The sequence below is a fragment of the Gastrolobium bilobum genome, unplaced genomic scaffold (assembly GCF_033153095.1).
Source record: "Gastrolobium bilobum isolate Gb01-03AN ecotype WA unplaced genomic scaffold, APGP_CSIRO_Gbil_v1 utg39446, whole genome shotgun sequence".
Lineage (NCBI taxonomy): Eukaryota > Viridiplantae > Streptophyta > Magnoliopsida > Fabales > Fabaceae > Gastrolobium > Gastrolobium bilobum.
Genome location: NW_026898957.1, coordinates 27321 through 46360, shown reverse-complemented (window position 1 = coordinate 46360; position 19040 = coordinate 27321). Strand labels below are relative to the sequence as shown.

At 34.1% G+C, this 19040-nt stretch overlaps 2 protein-coding genes across 4 annotated transcripts; both read right to left on the bottom strand.

Annotated features, from left to right (window-relative positions):
- Window positions 1-5142: 5142 nt before the first annotated feature.
- On the bottom strand, window positions 5143-6468 carry LOC133285789 (uncharacterized). The gene has a single exon (XM_061483072.1). The coding sequence runs from the start codon at window positions 6211-6213 to the stop codon at window positions 5320-5322; it is 894 nt and encodes a 297-aa protein (XP_061339056.1). The 5' UTR covers window positions 6214-6468; the 3' UTR covers window positions 5143-5319.
- A 3399-nt stretch (window positions 6469-9867) lies between these two features.
- Window positions 9868-16956, bottom strand: LOC133285787 (sialyltransferase-like protein 2). Of its 3 annotated transcripts, none has more exons than XM_061483069.1 (12): window positions 16820-16956; window positions 16641-16714; window positions 15455-15544; window positions 15160-15237; window positions 14510-14610; window positions 13654-13846; window positions 13439-13529; window positions 13288-13352; window positions 12914-13068; window positions 12730-12811; window positions 11777-11886; window positions 9868-10640 (listed from the first exon to the last, which is right to left on the bottom strand). In XM_061483069.1, exons 1-12 carry the CDS (start codon window positions 16917-16919, stop codon window positions 10445-10447), a joined length of 1335 nt encoding a protein of 444 aa, XP_061339053.1. In that variant the 5' UTR covers window positions 16920-16956; the 3' UTR covers window positions 9868-10444. The 3 variants fall into 3 exon arrangements, with proteins under 3 accessions (XP_061339053.1, XP_061339054.1, XP_061339055.1); XM_061483070.1 differs by having other exon boundaries at window positions 16641-16687; window positions 16820-16913; XM_061483071.1 differs by lacking the exon at window positions 11777-11886 and having other exon boundaries at window positions 10451-10640.
- Window positions 16957-19040: the final 2084 nt, after the last annotated feature.

Below are 19040 nucleotides of genomic sequence, written 5' to 3'. Positions count from 1 at the left end.
GTCAATGCTCAGCCTTTATAGCTGAACTATGGGGTGTCCTTAAAGGCCTAAAAATTGTAACATCCTGAGCGCTAACGAGGACGGGGAGTAATCGTCGGTGTTAAAGGGCATGGTGCGAAAAAGCACAGACAAGGAGCGGCTCCTGTCAGGCTTCCAGGGGGGTTACATGAATGAATCGAATCGACACCCAAAAGAAAGAGATTCCAAAGACTGTTCAGGAATGAGACTGCACAGTTGGGGATAGCTTATAAGAATTAATTGGTACTACCTATACTAATAAGATGCATCTACTTTCAGTAACCCATAACGGAAGAACTATATAGTTAAGTGTGTTTGACTTAGAGCAATTCTAAGATGGGTGATCTCCTAGGAAGTTTTCCCAGGAAGTGTGTGAGTGAGTACAAAGCACACTGAAAAGTCTCGTGTTAGTGTTGTGGAGATAATCATTGAAGCAATCGGGCTTTACAAGTGGTATCAGAGAAGAGCCTCTCTTCTAGTACGATGTGGTTCGAGGATGAACCTGGCAGAAGTTGGTAGGCATGTAACATCCCGAGCGCTGACGAGGGCGGGGAATGATCGCCGGTGCAAAAGGGCATGGTGCGAAAGGGCACAGACAAGGAGCGGCTCCTGTCAGGCTTCCAACGGGGGTTACATGAATGAATCGAATCGACACCCAAAAGAGAGAGATTCCAAAGACTATGCAGGAATGAGACTGCACAGTTACGGATAACTTATAAGAATTAATTGGTACTACATATACTAACAAGATGCATTTACTTTTCGGTAGCCAAAAACGGAAGAACTCAATAGTTAAGCGTGCTTGACTTGAAGCAATTCTGGGATGGGATACCTCCTGGGAAGTTTTCCCGAGAAGTGTGAGAGTGAGGATAAAGCGTGCTGAAAAGTCCTGTGTTAGTGTGTGGGGATAGTCATTGATTCTTGAAACAACCGTGCGTTACAGAAATTGCCTGGGCTGGTGGTTGGAGACGAATTATTCTTGAAAGTGGTTCCAGTTCAGTTATCACTTTGCTCACCAAAACTGGAGGAGCAACTCCAGAGTCTTCCCTGGTGACTCGTATTCGAGCATGGTTACAAAAAGATTGGGAAGTTTGCCTGGTTCATTCCTGCAGAGAGAATAATGGTTGTGCAGATTGGATCTCTAAATTTCCTTTGGATAATCATATGGAAAATAATTTGTGTTTTTCCTTCTCCCCCTCCTAGTATTTGGCCTTTGTATTTGACTGATTTTTTTTTGGTTTGTAATTTCTGTACAATTGTTGTAACTTGATCTATTTAAGGTTGTTTTTTCCCCTTCAGACTACCAAAAAAAAAAAAATTTGATATAAAACTTATTATTCTTGTACCGGTCCAAAATTATATATATATATATATATATATATATATATATATATATATATATAGGAATAGTAATACGTTATTCTACCTACATTTTTTTCATGTCTACTTTATCTACCACTCTCCAATACCGTTAGATCAAAATCTCAACTAACCTTGTAAAGATTATGATCTAACGATATTAGAAAGTGATAAATAAAATAGACATAAAAAAAAGTAGGATAACATATCCCAACCTTTTCTTCCATGCCTACCTTACCTATCACTCTTCAACACTATTAAATCATAATTTCAACTAACCTTTATTATGATCTAATGATATTCGAGAGTGGTAAATAACATAGGCATGAAAAAAAATAGTAAATACCATTTTTAGTCCCTGTCAATATCCATGAAGCTCTTTTCAGTCCTTAGCAATAAAAAAAGGACAAATTGGTCCCTGAAATAACCAAAAAGAGGCCACGATCATCTTTCTTTTAACTCTCACCTAACAGCCCAACTAACGGTGCACAGTTGGCACGTAAGTTTGCTGACGCGGCTTGGATGTGGGACACCGTGGAAGACAAGACGACGACGTTTTGGTCCCTGTCAAAACCACGAGGGCCATTTTGGTCCCTGTCAAAATGCACGAGGACGTTTTTAGTCCCTGACAAAAAGCCCGGGGCCCTTATTGGTCCCTAACCAGAGAGAAATAGGCACATGACTTCATTGCTTTTCTATGCAGTCCAATTTTGCAAAACAGAAGTGCATTACATCAAAAACAGGAGTGCAATCCATTTGTTCATCACAAAGTAATTAAACTAAATTTCATCACAAAGTAAAATACTCCTTCTTGGCATTTTATTTCAATGAAGTTTGTGTTTCTAACTGAAGTTTCGACCTTATTAACGATTATTCATTTCTTTTTCAATGCTAATTAAGCTTCCCACTTTGTTAAAAAGGATTCTGGGCTCCTGCAAACAGCTTTTACGATCCCTAGAATACTATGAACTGCTTTAATTCTCTTAGTCTGTATAAGACATAGTGTTATGCGATTTACGAACAATATCTTCAGTAGTGTAACATTACAATTATACTATTTATTTTTCTATAAAAGATAATTGTATGATTGTTGATATTTAAATACAGAGAAAAATAAGAGAAGAAACCAGGTAAATGATTGTTGATAATTGCAATGCATGGCAGTTGACTGGACTGCCGCAGTTGGTAGTTCTCATCCACATGAAGGCAACTTGAGAGGAAGCAGCCCACCTCCATCAAATCCACAACAGAAAAATGAGTTGTTGAGTAATGAAACAATGAATGGAGCAACCAGTGGCACACGAAGCAGATTATTGGCCTTCGTGAGCACACCTGGTTTTAGGCCACCAAGGCCTGCATTAAGAAAATGACCTGGGAGTAGTGCATGAGCCAACTAAGAAGGATTTATTATTATGTGACTGACTTTTTTTGAAAATTCTGGTCGTTGTGTATTTGGAGGCCTTATTATGTCAATGTTTTTTTTTTTTTGTAAATTCAGGCCATATTGTATTAGAGGCCTTTCTTTTAATTCCTGACAGTTAACTTTATTTGGTAATGCACTACTGTATATCCATGTCTTCAAATATAATGATACTCAAATCATGTTCCAGCTATTATGTTTCACAGGGTTGATGAATGTTTAAGTTTACCATTTTTGATGTTTTTTAACTATACGTAGTTGTAATTCTTGTACATCCATGTCTTCTGTTTTAACAAATTGGACTGCATACAAATCCAATTTAATGTCATGTTCCTGTTTTGCAAAATTGGATTGCACTCCTGTTTCTGATGTAATGCACTTCTGTTTTGCAAAATTGGACTGCATAGAAAAGTAATGCCTATTTTTCTCTGGTTAGGGACCAATAAGGGCCCCATGCTTTTTGTCAGGGACTAAACACGTCATCGTGCATTTTGATAGGACCAAAGTGGCCCTCGTGGTTTTGACAGGGACCAAAACGTCGTCGTCTCGTCTTCCACGGTGTCCCACATCCAAGCCGCATCAGCAAACTGACGTGCCAATTGTGCACCGTTAGTTGGGCCGTTAGGTGAAAGTTAATGAAAGGATGAACGTGGCCTCTTTTTTGTTATTTCAGGGACCAATTTGTCCCTTTTCTATTGCTAGGGACTGAAAAGAACTTCGTGAATATTGACAGGAACTAAAAAGGTATTTACTAAAAAAAAAAATAGATAAAATTATTTATCTCATATATATATATATATATATATATATATATATATATATATATATATATATATAACACTACTATTATTAGCGTATGAATCATAACATTTGCCGGTCTGGCTGTTATATTGAATGCCATTATTTGTTTCTGACTTTTGTCCCTCTAGGGACCTCACTAGCACATGATTTGAATGCCATCTAATAAGCAGGTGCTCGCTATTCATTGAATGCAATCATCAAATACACATTCTTCCCTCATTAATCAATCAGTTATTAGCCTGGCTAGACTGCAAGACTTAAAATCCACTCCTCACCATTAATCACTCTTTTATTAGCCTGGCGAGACTCAGCGTGAGAAAATTCTTTGGTCCCAATTGCAGAAGTCACAAGGGTACTCCTTGGCATTATAACCCTCATTACTTCCTTATATCACTAATGGGGTTAATATTTCTCATATTATAGGAGATAAATTTTATCTCCTACACACACATAAAAATATATCAAGCTCATGTAAGGAGAAAAAAGAAAAAAAAGAAAAAATTAATCCTACATACTTTTATGTGTGTATAAAAGATAAATATATCTCCCTTACAATATAAGAAACAGTAAACCCAAACAATAATTCCATAATTGATTAGTGGGACCCACACTGCACTTTGTGTGGGCATGAGAGGATCCACCATCTGAAGATTTCTTTCTGTGTAAATCCCACCACCAGGAGAATTAAAATCGTGTTAATCCAAACATGGACATAGTAGAAAACAGTGGAAATATGTACTCAAACTTAAGAAGCACCAAGACCCTCTCAAGCGATGACGACATACTTTATTCACCCTACCAAAATAATCCACTAACAACTAACCACCAAATTTGCCACTTCAGTAGGCACATCCACCATTATATATATAAGACAACGAGAAGATTTGCAATACTGCATGCTCTATATCATCTCTGTTTAACAACATTATTCACTGATTAACACCAACAATACACTCCCTATGAAAGAGAAAAAATGAAATGTATTCTCGTACCACATTGAACATCCATCCACCCAAGAACAAAAAGGCTTCGGAGGCAGCACCGAAAAAAAGTAACTAAACATAGAGAGTACATTAACTACTTTGGATAGGACAATAATAGTATTAAACATACCTAACAGCAACGATATCTACAAAATAGACGCACAAAAACAGTTGCAATAACTGATTTAACAAAAAAATGTCATAAATGATATGTTAAATCAACAAAAAAAGGCTTTTATTGATTCCTCTGGTATGGTAACTCTTGAAGAATAATAGCACATTTATACGTACAAAGAGGAAAAGATAGCCACGAATGCACACATAAAAAGTACAAAGATTCATCTTTCATTACCCAATGGATAGAATGGAGAAATCAAACAGCACGTCCTTTATGTTATAAGCAAAAACTTTCCGAATTCCTTAAAAGAGTTCCCCCCCCTTCCCACCCTCTCATGATTAGTCTTTCCGACTCATCAATGATACACCAAGGAATTACTTCAGGAAATTCAACAAAGAACTACTCCAAGAAAATTAGCAGTCATATATGTACCTGCACTGGATTGACAAAAATAAGAACATGTGAGGGAGGACCTAATCATTCCAAAAGCCTAACAAGTTATGTGAGAACATATTCTACAACTCAGAGTTCAGACATGCATCTTAATTTGCAATGGCTGAGAATTCTCCCATGCTACATAAGGTGAAGTAAAAAAGACCCAAAAAAAAAAAAAAAAAAACTCAGGAGAACCCCTTCCCAAGCTTCTGAATTGCACAGTACATTTTCCTTCTTGACCCAACAGCATTAATCCCCATATCTTTGAGATCCTCTAGAGTTAACAAGGGCAAAACCTCATCATCAACCTCATGGATTTCGAAGACAGGAGCATATCGACCTAACCCTAACCCATTAAGCCAAATCCTGACCCCATCTTCTCCAAACCTCCCTCTTCCTTCATTACCATTCCTATCAGTATCAGAAGGCCCAGAAAGCTCAATCCCATCGTGATGCTCCCTACCCCTAATGGACCTCCTATTCCCCTGATGATAATGTTCATTCCCATGACCATCAACACCCAAATTCTCCATAGAATGAATAGGGCTTTCCGAAATCTCCACCTCAAAATCCCTATACCCATCTTCCAAATCTTCACCACCGCTATATTTATCTTCTCCTTCACCGCCACAGCCACCGCCACCTTCTTCGTCGATTCTCGGAACCCAATTTGATCTGACCCTCTTAGTGGCGGCGGAACCCCTCTTCTTAGAATCCTTCACTTTCCAGCTACCAATCACGACGCTGTCCAAGTTTCCTTCTCTCTCTTCGCCCTCTAGGGTTTCGCCGAACTCGGCGGCGGCGCTGCCCGATGACAAATTGGTTAAAGGTCGAGTCTTTGAGGGTTTACCTGAGGCGTTGGCGGCGTCCTTGCGGTGGAGGTGGTGGTGGTGGTTGTCGACGGCGAGCCTCCAAGGCTTTGTAGTCCGGCGAGGGTGGGAATCGTAGGGCTGGTCTCCGATGTCGCCCAATCGGACGCTGGGCCTCCGCTGGCGCTTCGATCCGATGGGTTCGGAGGGGTTCAGCGCCACCGTTGCTCCGCCGTTCATCTGCCCCTCCGGCGCCGGAACCTCTGCCATTTACTGCCGTCTCCGCCGAGGGTGAACAACAGAACAGAGATAGTGCAAACAAACAGAGTCCTTCTTGTTACTGTTTCGTTCGATTTCAGGATTTTGAAGAGGGATTTGATTATGGTGTTCGGGTTTTGTGTGTGATGAGATTTTGATTATTTAAAAAATAAAAAGAAAAAAAAGAAAAATAAAATAGTGAGAGCCAGAGTGAATAAGAAGAAAGGCAGAGGGCACAGCGCGCAGAGTGTGGAGTGAGTGAATGAAGCGATAGGAGCAGGACTCACTAGTGTGTATGCGTCGCGTTGTGTTGTATTGAAAGTCAAGGAATAATAATAAAATATCATAAAAATATTTCTGCAAGTGAATAAATTATTTGTATTTATTTTCAAAATAACTTTATTTTAAGATTGAAATATAAAAAATTATAATTATAAAGACAAAAATAATCTTAAAATAAATTTAAATTATAAAAAATAACATGATTTTCGTCTCAAAATAACTTCGTATTGAGCTTACTGCAGATAATTTATCTGCAATAACTGCAAAAAAAGCGAATCCCTAAAATCCTAACAAAAAATACGGTTCCCATTTTTTATCATTACAAAAAAAAATTTTGGTCCCTCTATAATTTATTTCGTTTGTTTAAAAATGTGGTTCTCATAAATTCAGTAAACACCCAACTTAGTACCTAAAAAATAATTAACATGGATATTTTTTTTGTAAGGAATGGAACTGGAAACCGTATTTTTTGTTTGTTATCGAAAAAGAGCTTTACTCAATAAAATAATAATCCTATGAACTGTTTTTTTTTTTGGGTAAATAGAACAGAATTGTTTTTTAATGTTTTTGTTTTAGATTTATAGAATTTTGTTTTAATTAAAGGGTTCAATTTTTCTCACGTTACTTTAGCAAATTTTATCTCATATTTACTGGAACCATATTATTTTAGGGCAAAAATTATGGTGTGTTTATAATTTTAATTTATTCCAGAATTATAATAGTTTTTGGCATTCTAATTTTTTAATTTTAAAATAACGTCGTTTCGTTAAATATTAGACAAATTTTTTTAAAGTAACATTGGATATTTTATTCACCCAATTAAATTTATGTATTTTATATAGTTTGTTGGCATATTAGCTAGATTTCATGTGATTCATTACCTTATAATAAATATAAAATTTAATTCTTAAAAAAAATATTACACGTAAAGCTAAACGGGCCCAAAAATGGGATGAGATGGGCCAAGTTTTACAATTGTCAACTTGTCTAACTTGCTTTGTCTAACTTTTTTTTTTTAATGCAAATTGTGTTCGGCTCGGTTGGCCAACCTGCCTTGTCTGCCAAATAGGGCAGGTAGGGCTAAATTTTTTAATTCACTTTCAAAAATTGGGAAAGGCGGGCTGATTTATTTTTTGGTGAGTTAATAATGAGGTGAGGCGAATTGCTCAATTTTCGACAGAAATTTTTGACGAAAAATATTACGTCAAAATTAACAACAGAAATTTCGACGCAAAACAAATTTCGTCCAAGTTTTCGACGAAAATTATATTTCATCGAAAATTTTCCACAGAATTGCGATTACGTAGAAATTTTTTGACAAATAACGAATTCCATCGAAAACATTTGAAAAAAATTAAAGTGAAAAAAATTACATTTGTGGATTTCTCGATGGAATTGCGATTCCATCGAAAATATTTGAAAAAATAAATGTAAAAAAAAATAATATTTGTGGAAATTTCGATGGAGTTGCAATTCAATCAAATTTTTTTGATGGAAAACGAATTTCGTCTAAAATATTTGCAAATTAATAAATGTAAAAAGAAATTGTATTTGTGGACTTTTCGACCTAATTGAGATTTTGTCGAAATTTTTTTATGCAAACGAAATTCGTCAAAAACATTTGAAAATAAATAAATGTAAAAAGAAATTATATTTGTGGACTTTTCGACGAAATTGAGATTCCGTCGAAAGGGAATCAGATTCGGTAGCAAATTTTTGACCGAAAATATCGTGTTTATTTTTTCTTAAATTTATTTTAAAACATGATCTTAGGGATTCATTATAATGTGATTTTATTAATCAGACACTTCCCCACCGTGAATAGTTCCAAATTGGAAGATGATGCTCCTGATGAAGAAGAAGATGGTCAGAGATAGAGAAAAAAGACCAAGAAGGGTTCAAGTCAAGGAGAGCCTTCACCAGGGAGGAATATTTCATGTTCACCCACTTAAAATCATTATCAATGTGTATGAAGAAGAGGCTTATGATACTAAGTCCAAAACTTATCACTCTTCGATTTGAGTACAATATATATTTATTGTACACCGCTCCCTAATTGCATAAACCTTTTGTAATACTTGGCCTAATATATGATATGGACTTTTATGCATTTAATGTATTAACTAAGGAGATTTGATTTTGACACATTATTTTATTATTATTATATTTTTTTATCAAGTGCAGTATAGAAAATTGGTATTGATTTTGTTGAAGATAAACTTTTAAAAAAAATCTCTAAAAATTTTCGACAGAATTTGTTTTCCATCAAAAATTTATACATCAGTTTTCGACAGAAATTCATTGATTTTTCGTTGCAAATTTTTTACGAAATTTCATTAATTTTCCGTGGATAATTTTTGACGAAATTTATTTTTCGTGAAAAATCTTTACATCAATTTTTGACGGAAATTCATAGATTTTCCGTTGAAAAATTTCGACGGAATCCATTTTTCGTCGAAAACCATCGCAACTATTTTCGACAAAATTCTACTGATTTTTCGTTGAAAATTTTTGACGAAAATAAATTCTATCAAATTTTTTTGACGGAATCTCTAATTCCCTCGTAAAAATTATTATCAGCAAAAAGAAATTTGACAGCCTGAATTTTGTCGAAAACTTCACGGAATTTTTATAATTTTTGACAGAATTTTTCCGTCAAAAAAATGCATTTTTTAATAGTCATACCTGTGTGATTTTTATCCTTGATATTAGATTTGTTAGTAAGTTGACATATATTTCGCGTAATGAGTTTGACTATATTGGAAGTGTATTATTGGGTAATCGACAACTTTATGGAGATATTAAAAAAAAAAAAACTTTAAGCAACCTAAATAATAATAAGTAATATATTTTTAAAATCAAGTTGTAGATTTATTTATAATTTTTTTGTTATAATAAAAACCCACAGGCTATCAAAAAAAAATAACCACCCTTTTATAATAAATTATAACATATTTTCTTCAGAGAGATTAACTCTATTCTACTTTTAATCACCTATGCTCTTCTTAATTTTTAAAAGTTGATAGTTTAGTCCATTTTAAAAGTTATACATCAATAGCGTAGCTCATTCTTGGATAAAACTCATACTATCCTGCAAATCTTTCAAAAGTTTATTCAACTATTCCTTTTTATGCTACAAGCATCCAATGAGGGAATAATGGCTCAAGTAGATCAAAACCAAGAACTGGAAAACTTAAAAGGAAGCGTGCGATACTATATGAGATGTGAAATGTTATCACCACCCAAACATTATGATTTGAAGCAAACATATTGAACAAAAACACATCTACCATATTTGAGGTGTGCTGCTCATTAAGATTTCTAACATGGAAACTATGTATGTTAATGTGAGTTATTAAGAAATCCAGAACTACTCCAGTAGGATTCAAAGGAAATAGTGCAACATAGTTCAAAACGAAAACAGCAAGGCATACAGGAGCATGTCAAGCTCTAACTCTTGCTCTAAAACTATTCAAAGAGGGCAAAAAATACAGCTCAATTCATTGTATGTCAACAGAGCAATATACATGACACAAAACTTTCTCCTAGCTGTTCTGCATCATTTCATTAAACAACTGCAATTTAAAACAAAAAACAAAAAAAAAAATTGACAAAAAAAGGGATGAGCATGAATAAAATATGGGTATTAGAGTTGCAACAGGAGGCATCACTTCGCCTGTTGCAGGCACAATTTTTTATGTGTGGCCCATTTGTAGTTAAAAAAAAAAAAAAAAAAAAAAAAAAAAACTAAACTGTTGTGCCTCTGCAGGAAGGGGATGAGTTAAAATATATAGGGCTTTGCTGACACATTGTTGAGGAGAAGGGTGCTTCATCGCTATTTTTTTAGCGTCAATAAACAAATATATTTTGTAAAAGATGAACAAACAAAAGATTTGGTAAAATTTTGGGGGGTTAGATGCTTCCTGACAGCACGAGCTGAACTCAATAAATCACTATATAGTCACTCAGTTGACACAGTGCAAAGCAATCCATGTCCAGGACTATGCTCCAAAGGATACATGGTTGTGCTCTTGACGTATTTTATGTGATCAAGTGCCGACTTTCGGAGCTTTGAAACTGCATTTAGATTTCGTTTAACTAGCTTCTCAATAATGGAACATGCACCCAGTGGATCTCCAGATCCTGCTCCGACTCTCCTGTAAGAATCATAAAATGTAGAAAATTTCAACTAGTGTCAGATGGAATCAATCTCCATTCACTATGCACTGCTCAATTAATTTCAAACAACAATTAACAACGTGCCACAACTGTGGGCGAGACAAGTGCGGTGTTTGCATTAGGCTAATGATCAATACAACGTGCATTCTAAAACTTTTACTATTTGATATCTCTGACTTTAAAGTTGGACATATTACTTGAAGGCCTAGCAGAGGTGCATGACAGATGCCAAATGAAGTTATAACCTGGGTATTACCATAAAAAAATGTCATAACCTTTGGGATTTGCCAGTTTTCAATGGGAACAGGTCAAAAACTTACTCATAGACATGCCGGGTCTAATAATTGACTATTAAACCGTTTTTTTTTTTTTTTGTTAACATAAAGCCCTAGATTGGAGATCATACCACATCACAGGTCGCATGGTTTAGGCTTGGATCTATCATACAAAGTAACAGAAATAGAGGGAGGTATAAATCATAGGGAGATAGGTGGGTGATATAGAGGAATTCTTGATGTGTTATTTGTGATCGAAGGATGCCTCTTAAGCTTAAAGGATGGTTTGAGATAACGAATGCTAGGCAGTCAGTGCCAACAAGAGAATAAGCTAAATGTTGTAGAGATGAGAATGCTGATGGATGAATGTACATACAAGAATTGATAAGATAAAAAATGATGCAGAGAAAGTAAGAGAAGCACCTATTAAGAAAAAGAACGATAGAGTCACGCCTAAGATGGTTCGACAATGTAGATGATCAAATGGAAGATAGCCATAAAGTTAGAGACTTAGAGGTAAAGTGCGACCAAGAAAAACTTGAAACCATTAGAAAGGACTTAGATCTTAATGGCCTCTGAAGACCAAATTTTTTATAGAATACAATGATGTCATTTGGTCCATAGCTAACCTCAACTAGTCGGAAAAGCTTTTGTATTTGTTGGAGTAACATAAACTACTAGATATCACACTCAACTTGCGCAGGATCACAATTTCAAATTTGTCTCGCTCAAGACATGATATATTAAGACAATTTCAATTGTAATTATACATCAGGTCCCCTGGTAAAATTGATATAAAAATGTTAAAACAATAGGCACGGAGAGTATGGAAAAAATACCTCAATAATTTTTCTGATGCAATCCTAGCATTTCTGATAATTTGGTCGCTTGGAACCCATTTTACAACACGGTTTGGATTAGCTCTCATGGGAGAATGGATTTTGATAAGCTTGACAATGGAAGCAGATAGAGAAAGTACACAATTAAAATTTAGAAAAACAAGCAACAAGATGATCATACTCATATCAATAACTCAACACAGAATGATCTTGGATCAAGTAAAAAATTAACAGTAAGGTCAATCAGGTTTGTCAGTCGCTCAAGGGGAAAAATTAAAAAAAATGGGTCAGATTGAGAAGTCAAAAACAACTTCTAAGCTTAGTTTTTCAAAAGAAATATAGACCTTGCATCTATTGAACTTAAAATTGTAAGAGTTTCACTGAAACATAAACGGAAAGGTAGTTGTGGTTGAAAATGCAATAGCAGCAGTGGGGTTCAAAATGCAGATTTACACGCCAGCACCAGAGATGGAGTTATTTCATATTTATCTATTTTAGTGTAGAGGGCATCACTTGGTTAGGCTAGAGAAGAGAAAGTCAAGAATAGAAAGGAGGGAGAAAAAGAGATGAAGGCAAGGGAGAAGGGCAGAAGGCAATCAATTCTGATTAGCAGAGAGGACAAAATAGAAACAGAGAGGCATGGTGAATTGGTGAAGGTGGCAAAATGAGGTGATTGTCTTCCCAGAGACATAAAGTTATAAAGAAAAGGTTTAAGATGTACAGTGTACACAACTACACATATCTACACAGAAATTTAATATACAACATGGTTATTTGGTTAGATTTGGTTTCAAAGCCAATAATAGGAGGGGGAAACTCTACTTTCTTTTGGTACCTAAAGAAGCCATTAGTATGTCTTAAACCTAGGACCAAACTCTAAGCCATGTTTCATGATGAAAAATTAACGGATTCTAAGTGATTTCTACATTCAGTAATGAGTGCAGTTTACTTACTCCCAAGCACTCCATCATCTGGTAATAAGCTCTACCATGCAATGGGGTATGACCTTGACGAGATTCGGAGAAATATCTTGTCCTAAAAGAAAAATGTAATGCTAGCTAATGAGGAAACTATTAGACTCAAATGAAAATAATCATTTTAACCAAAGTACTTAATTGTCAATAGAAAATACTATACCATTCTTTATAACCAGGATCCACAGTGAAACCATACATATCCACTGATTCACACATAGAGAGCGCAAATTCCAGAGCCTTAAGTCCAGTTCCTTTTGCCGCTGAACCAAAGGATGCACCAAGCATGAGATATACAGGATTTTTTATGGGAACTTCCTGCAGAAAACAAAAGCCAATTGCTATGCAAGTGGGCATGAAAGGCTACCCCAAAAAAAGAAAAAGAAAATGGGTATATTACAGCTTGATAACACAATTCACCCCAAAGCAATGGATTTACTACTCCATCAAAAAATTGCCGAAGTGCATATAGACTATGTGGTATAAAAAATGTGATGCAAAGATTAAGGAAGTGTTTCTGTTGAGGAGGAAACATACCTGAAGCATTTTGCTCATGATATCATGAATTGTTGTTTTTACTATCAAGACTTCTTTTTTTTGTTCTGCAGAAATAGCATTTCTAGTAAGGTTCCAGTTACTCATAACAGGCAGTATAACAAGTGGTACTCAAAATAACTAGTGGTGATACCATCTAATTCTACAACTTTATCAAGTGCTTTGGCAGATCCTCGGTTTAGAAGACGAAATGTGCTTTTCCTACCCACATAATCAGTGTAATTCTGCAGTCATCAATAAATTTGAGGTGTAAAAGGTCAGAATTTCAAAAAGGAGAGAGGGAGAGGGGGGGGGGGGGGGGGGGGAGAGAGAGAGAGAGCAACCAAGATACCCTGTTTAGAAACTAACCTGTGTTGGAGCACCATTCTCTCTAATGACAGCATCATAATCATCTATCTCTTTCCCAAATTTTGTTTTCAAGAGATCTCCTGAATTACCAATAACAGCACAGTGTCCAAACTGCCTTGGGAAGTATGGTGGAGTTTCAGGGAGCACCAGTGAAAGTTTCTCCATGCACAAAGTCTTGTTCTCACAGCGGTTGCTGAAGCAAAAAATGATCTTATTCTATGAAGTACTTTCGAGTTCACTAACTTTAATTTCCTTCTTAATAAGGACCCCCTGAATTTACCACTATAGGTAAATTCTAAGTATGTTAACATGGAAAATGATGCATGTGTTATAAATTGAGAAGTCTATGTTGTGTGTAGCAGCTGGTGTTTGAGTGGGAAAGAGACAACGTAAGAAAGGGTCCTATAACCTCTGCAAGATGATTTGGATGCTTGCTTATACGCTGAATCTTGTAAGTCTCTTGGCATATAATCTATTTTTCTTGTAATGTTGATTTCTCACCTTAGTAAATCTATTTTGAGGTTTGCTTCTTAACAGAAAATTTAAAAATGTGTGCGGACAGACAAATTGACAGCGTAACACAGTTCAAGTAAGATATCTTATGCATTATTTCTGGATATAAAGCTCACGTTACTAGATTCTTTTATAGGGAGAAATTCACCCTATTTGAGGTTATGAAACTTGCATGATCATTCAGGCAACTTATAACCAGATATATAAAGCATGCTCCTCTAACTCATTTCTATAAATGAGTTAAATGTCAGTTTAGCTTGGCTGCCATCCTTTTAGGTTGATTTTTTTTATTATTGCAACATTACTTAATTGATTAGTAAAATTTAGCCACACAATTACTTACAGAAGTTTTCCTTTGTTGATTCTACGCCATGCATATTCCTCCCATCCATTTGGTAAAGAATCAATGAATTCCTTGGTGAGTATAGTAGTACTATTCCGCACCTGAGAAATCAATTCATAATACACAATAATAAAATGTAAATCATACTCTTACAGTTAACAAATAAAGATGGCACGAGTGCCTCTAATGCAGCTGATAAAACTTGAAATGGAGCACGTGTTCATGAGCATTCTGTCTGTTAGAATAGTTGTTATTCTGTTAGTTAGTTATCTTCTCTTCCTAGCTTGTATTCACCGTATATATATCAGAAACTCATATTCTGATATTCATTCATTCACAGTATCCTCTTTTCAGTAATAATAGCAATCTTCCTCATAAAGATATGATGAGAGTTTTCCTTCATAAGCCATACACCCATAAATTTTTTTAGAATGCAAGTTAAGAAAAATTGTTAAAAGAAAGTTGACATTAATGCCTGTAGAATGGCAAGAATAATTGAAATGCATTGTGGTGGATTAAAAAGATGTGTTTTCACTGTGGCTAACAGCAATATCAAATAGAAATCTCAAAAGCATCTGGATTCACATCTCATGACGTCAAAGGATGATAGCTTGGATAATCACAATCATGACACAGACCATGTTGCTTACCTGTTCCCATGTAGCCACAGCTTCACATAGATTGAAATCAAAAGACAAAGCTTCAAGTTCACCAGTTTTAGGATCTATCTGTTAACACAGAAACTTCCATAAGTCAACAAATAGATTATGGTTGTTTAACTTCTTGTAAATCGTGTGTGATTAAGTATATCACAATCCATTCTTTTGAAGAGGAGGAACCCATTTTTGCCAAGGTTGTAGGTTTCTCATAATTAGCATATTTTAGAGGATCATTTTCATGAAAAATAATCTGGTCACAAATCATGAAATGATTAAGAATACTTACCCATTTGGGAATGGTGTCAATGGGGAACTTTATTGTGGTTTCACAATAATCTCCACCCCTAGCGGCTTTGAGGCCAAGTCCATTTGCACTCTGCATCAAAGTTTAGCAACTCTCAGTTGAATCACCTAAAGAATCCACACTTGCAATACAATATTTGAAAAGAAGACGTATAAAATGTTGATATTAACAACAAAACAAATCCAAACCAAAAGTACTGCAATAAATAAAAAAATTTCATACTGAAACAATGAGACTGATGCCAGTTAGTTTTAGTTAATTCCATCATATTAAGGGTGATTCCTCACCAAGGTGCAATCAAAATAAAAATAAAAATCGTTTTACCAGCGTTGCCCTTCAGATAAAAAACAAAGTTTGGAACATAAGAAAAATATTTCCATATATATATATATATATATATATATGGGTTTGATGTTTCTCATGTTGTAAGAAATAAAATTATTTCCTACACACACATACTTTTATGTGTGTGTAGGAGATAATTTTATCTTCTACAACATGAGAGACATTAAACCTTATATATATATATATATATATTAAGGGAAAAAGGTGTGTCATTTTAAATGACACACCTTGTGTCCTCTCACTCTTACAAAGAGGTGAGACTCACACTTTTAAAACTTTTTCCACCCACTCTCTCTCCTATGATCTATCTCTTTCTCTCACTTAAAATGACACAACTTTGTGTCCTTCAAAATGATACACATTTTTCCCGTATTTTAAATGTAGTAGAAAAGGATCTCTAAAATCATCAAAGTTTCCAATGCAATGCTAGATTTTTCGTCTTTCTTCTTCTTTTTTCTTTTTCTATTTTAATCACCAAGCATTGTATTAACATATTAATACTCTACCATTAAATTTATCAACCTTAGATACCGAAGATTTAGCCAAACTTGAACTAGAAAGTTAATACTTTCCTCCAATCACTAATCCCAATTTAGTTTTCACATTTAATCCATCTCCAGAGTGTTTTTTTTTTTTTTGTCACACAACTTTGCCATCTAATTGAAACAAAACCAAAATTTAAGTTTAAGACATACTTCCTAATTCAAAATTCACTACTTAAAACAATCATATCTCTTATGTCACTAAGCAACTATAATTTGAAGGTAAATGGAACAGAACACGCCACAATATGAACAACAAAAGAACCAGTTGGAAACATCACCACACACTTCTCGAAACTGTCCTGCAACGATTGCAACGCTTCTGTGTCTTCATGATTGAGCTGGTAACTGCCATCTGTCAATCGTTACACTCATTAGGTTCAAGGCATTTCAATTTCTTATTTGCTTTTGGTTTTTGCTTCGAATACACAAAATCAGATACACACGCATACATACATACATACGGAGAGATTAGAGATGCCAGCAATGTAAATGAAAATGACTGCAATTCCAGATGCCAAAGCAAGCAACAAGCCCAATTGTAGAAGCCTCATGGACATGGAATACACAAAAGGAATTAGGGTTTATACAAATTTAGATTTTGAATGGCGAACGCGAAATCACAGTGTATGGCTTTTGCTGTGATGTAACAGGGTTTTGCTATGCATCACAACCAGACAAGATCTAGCCACGTGGACGAGAAACCCGTGATTAATGGCATTTTTTTAATCTCGTTAATATCAACTTCTGAGTTTAAAGCAGGGTAATTACGCGTTTAATGGATGAGTTTGATTTTCAAAAAAATAAAAATAAAAATGGAGGAGTTATGAAAATGTCAATGATAAAGGTAATTCATATATTAAAGAAGAGCTTATTGTTTATCAGAGAAAAAAAAATATTGTGTAGAAAAACATTTGTTCTTTTAAAGAATTTAATTTTTTGTCATTTTAGATCCTAACCATTTATTTTCATCAATTAACGGTTAGGATTTATTAAGTTTTATTGTAAATTACTAATTAATTAATTAATTTGACTCAATAAATCTTAACTGTTGATTGATGAAAATTAACGGTTAGGATCTAAAATGGCACAAAGTTATATTTTTTAAAAAGATAAAAAAAAATTCATTAATAAAAAAAAAAAAATAAACAAATATATTTGGAATGAAAATGTAAATATGCTTAACCCTTAACATAAGAAGAGAACAACAACATAGTTATATTACATAATCACAAAAAATTGTATCATTCAAAAAAAATTATTTCTTGCCTAATTTTTCGTACTTCAAGTTAGTCTAAGACATATCATCAGTTGTAAAAATTAGTTTGACACTTTGAAATTATTCATCAAATATATGAATAAATTTTTTATTCATATTCTGGATAAATATTTTTAAAGTAACCTTATATTTTAAATAATGTAAAAGTTATTTTTTCTAATAATTTTGTAATAAAATAATCTTTATTTATTTTTTAAATAATAAATTATATTTTTACTAATTTATTATGTTTTTTTACTCATGCGAGTTATATATTGATACGATTTCATAAAAGCACTTTCTATCTCCGTATGAAATATATATTTACTTTAATAATTTAAATATTAATAAAAGTTTTATATCAATTAAAAATTATTTATTTTTGTATTTGTACACATTAAAATTAAAATAATACATATTTTTAAAATATATTAAAATAAAAAATTATTTGACTATATTCCTATAATTTCTTTTTCCTTTAAAAAAATTGACATAAACAATAAATATTATAAATAATTGCAATTCAACATTATATCAATAAAAAGTATGTTTTATAAAAAGTTATTAAATAGGGTATACGAAATCATACACCAATGTTACTTCAGAAAAAAATTCAATGGTTCAGACCCATTGAATTTTTCAGTAGTTTTTCTCACAAACAAAAGCCCAAGAACGCAATAGGATGACCCTCTTGGCTAAGAATACCACATATGCCAGGCTCAGTAGCATTAAAAAATAAAATAAAATAAAATAAAGGGTTTGGTGTTTGTCATTTTAAATGATATAAGTTATGTCATTTTAGGAGAAAGATACAACAACATCAACATCAACAACACCTTTATCCCAAATTAATTGGGGTCAGTGGTAGATGAACCCACATGAAAGATACAAAACAGTTAAAAAAAATAAAAAATAAAAAATAAAAGTAAAAAAGCCAAAAATAAATAAATAAAAATAAACAAATAAAATAAAAATATAAAATAAGATAAAATAAAATAACAATATATGTATATATAAATAAATAAAAGTAAAAAAGAAAGGGACAAGAAGAAGTGGGGGAAATGAAGGGGAAAGGGACTAAAAAGGGACCATCTGGAACATAGACCCTCCACCATACTTATAGCTTTTCTCCATTCCGTTCTAAGACATACTGACCGCCAATCTATATCCCACTCCATTAAATCTTGTTTTACTACTTTCCCCCAAGTAAGCTTCGGTCTACCTCTGCCTCTTTTTGTGTTGAGCTCTTGGTAACAAACTTCTGTTCTTACAGGAGCATCCATGGGTCTTCTCAACACGTGCCCAAACCACCCCAATCTATGTTCTCTCATCTTCTCGGCTACCGGTACTACTCCGACCTTTCGTCGAATATCTTCATTTCTTATCTTATCCATCCTTGTGTAACCACACATCCACCTTAACA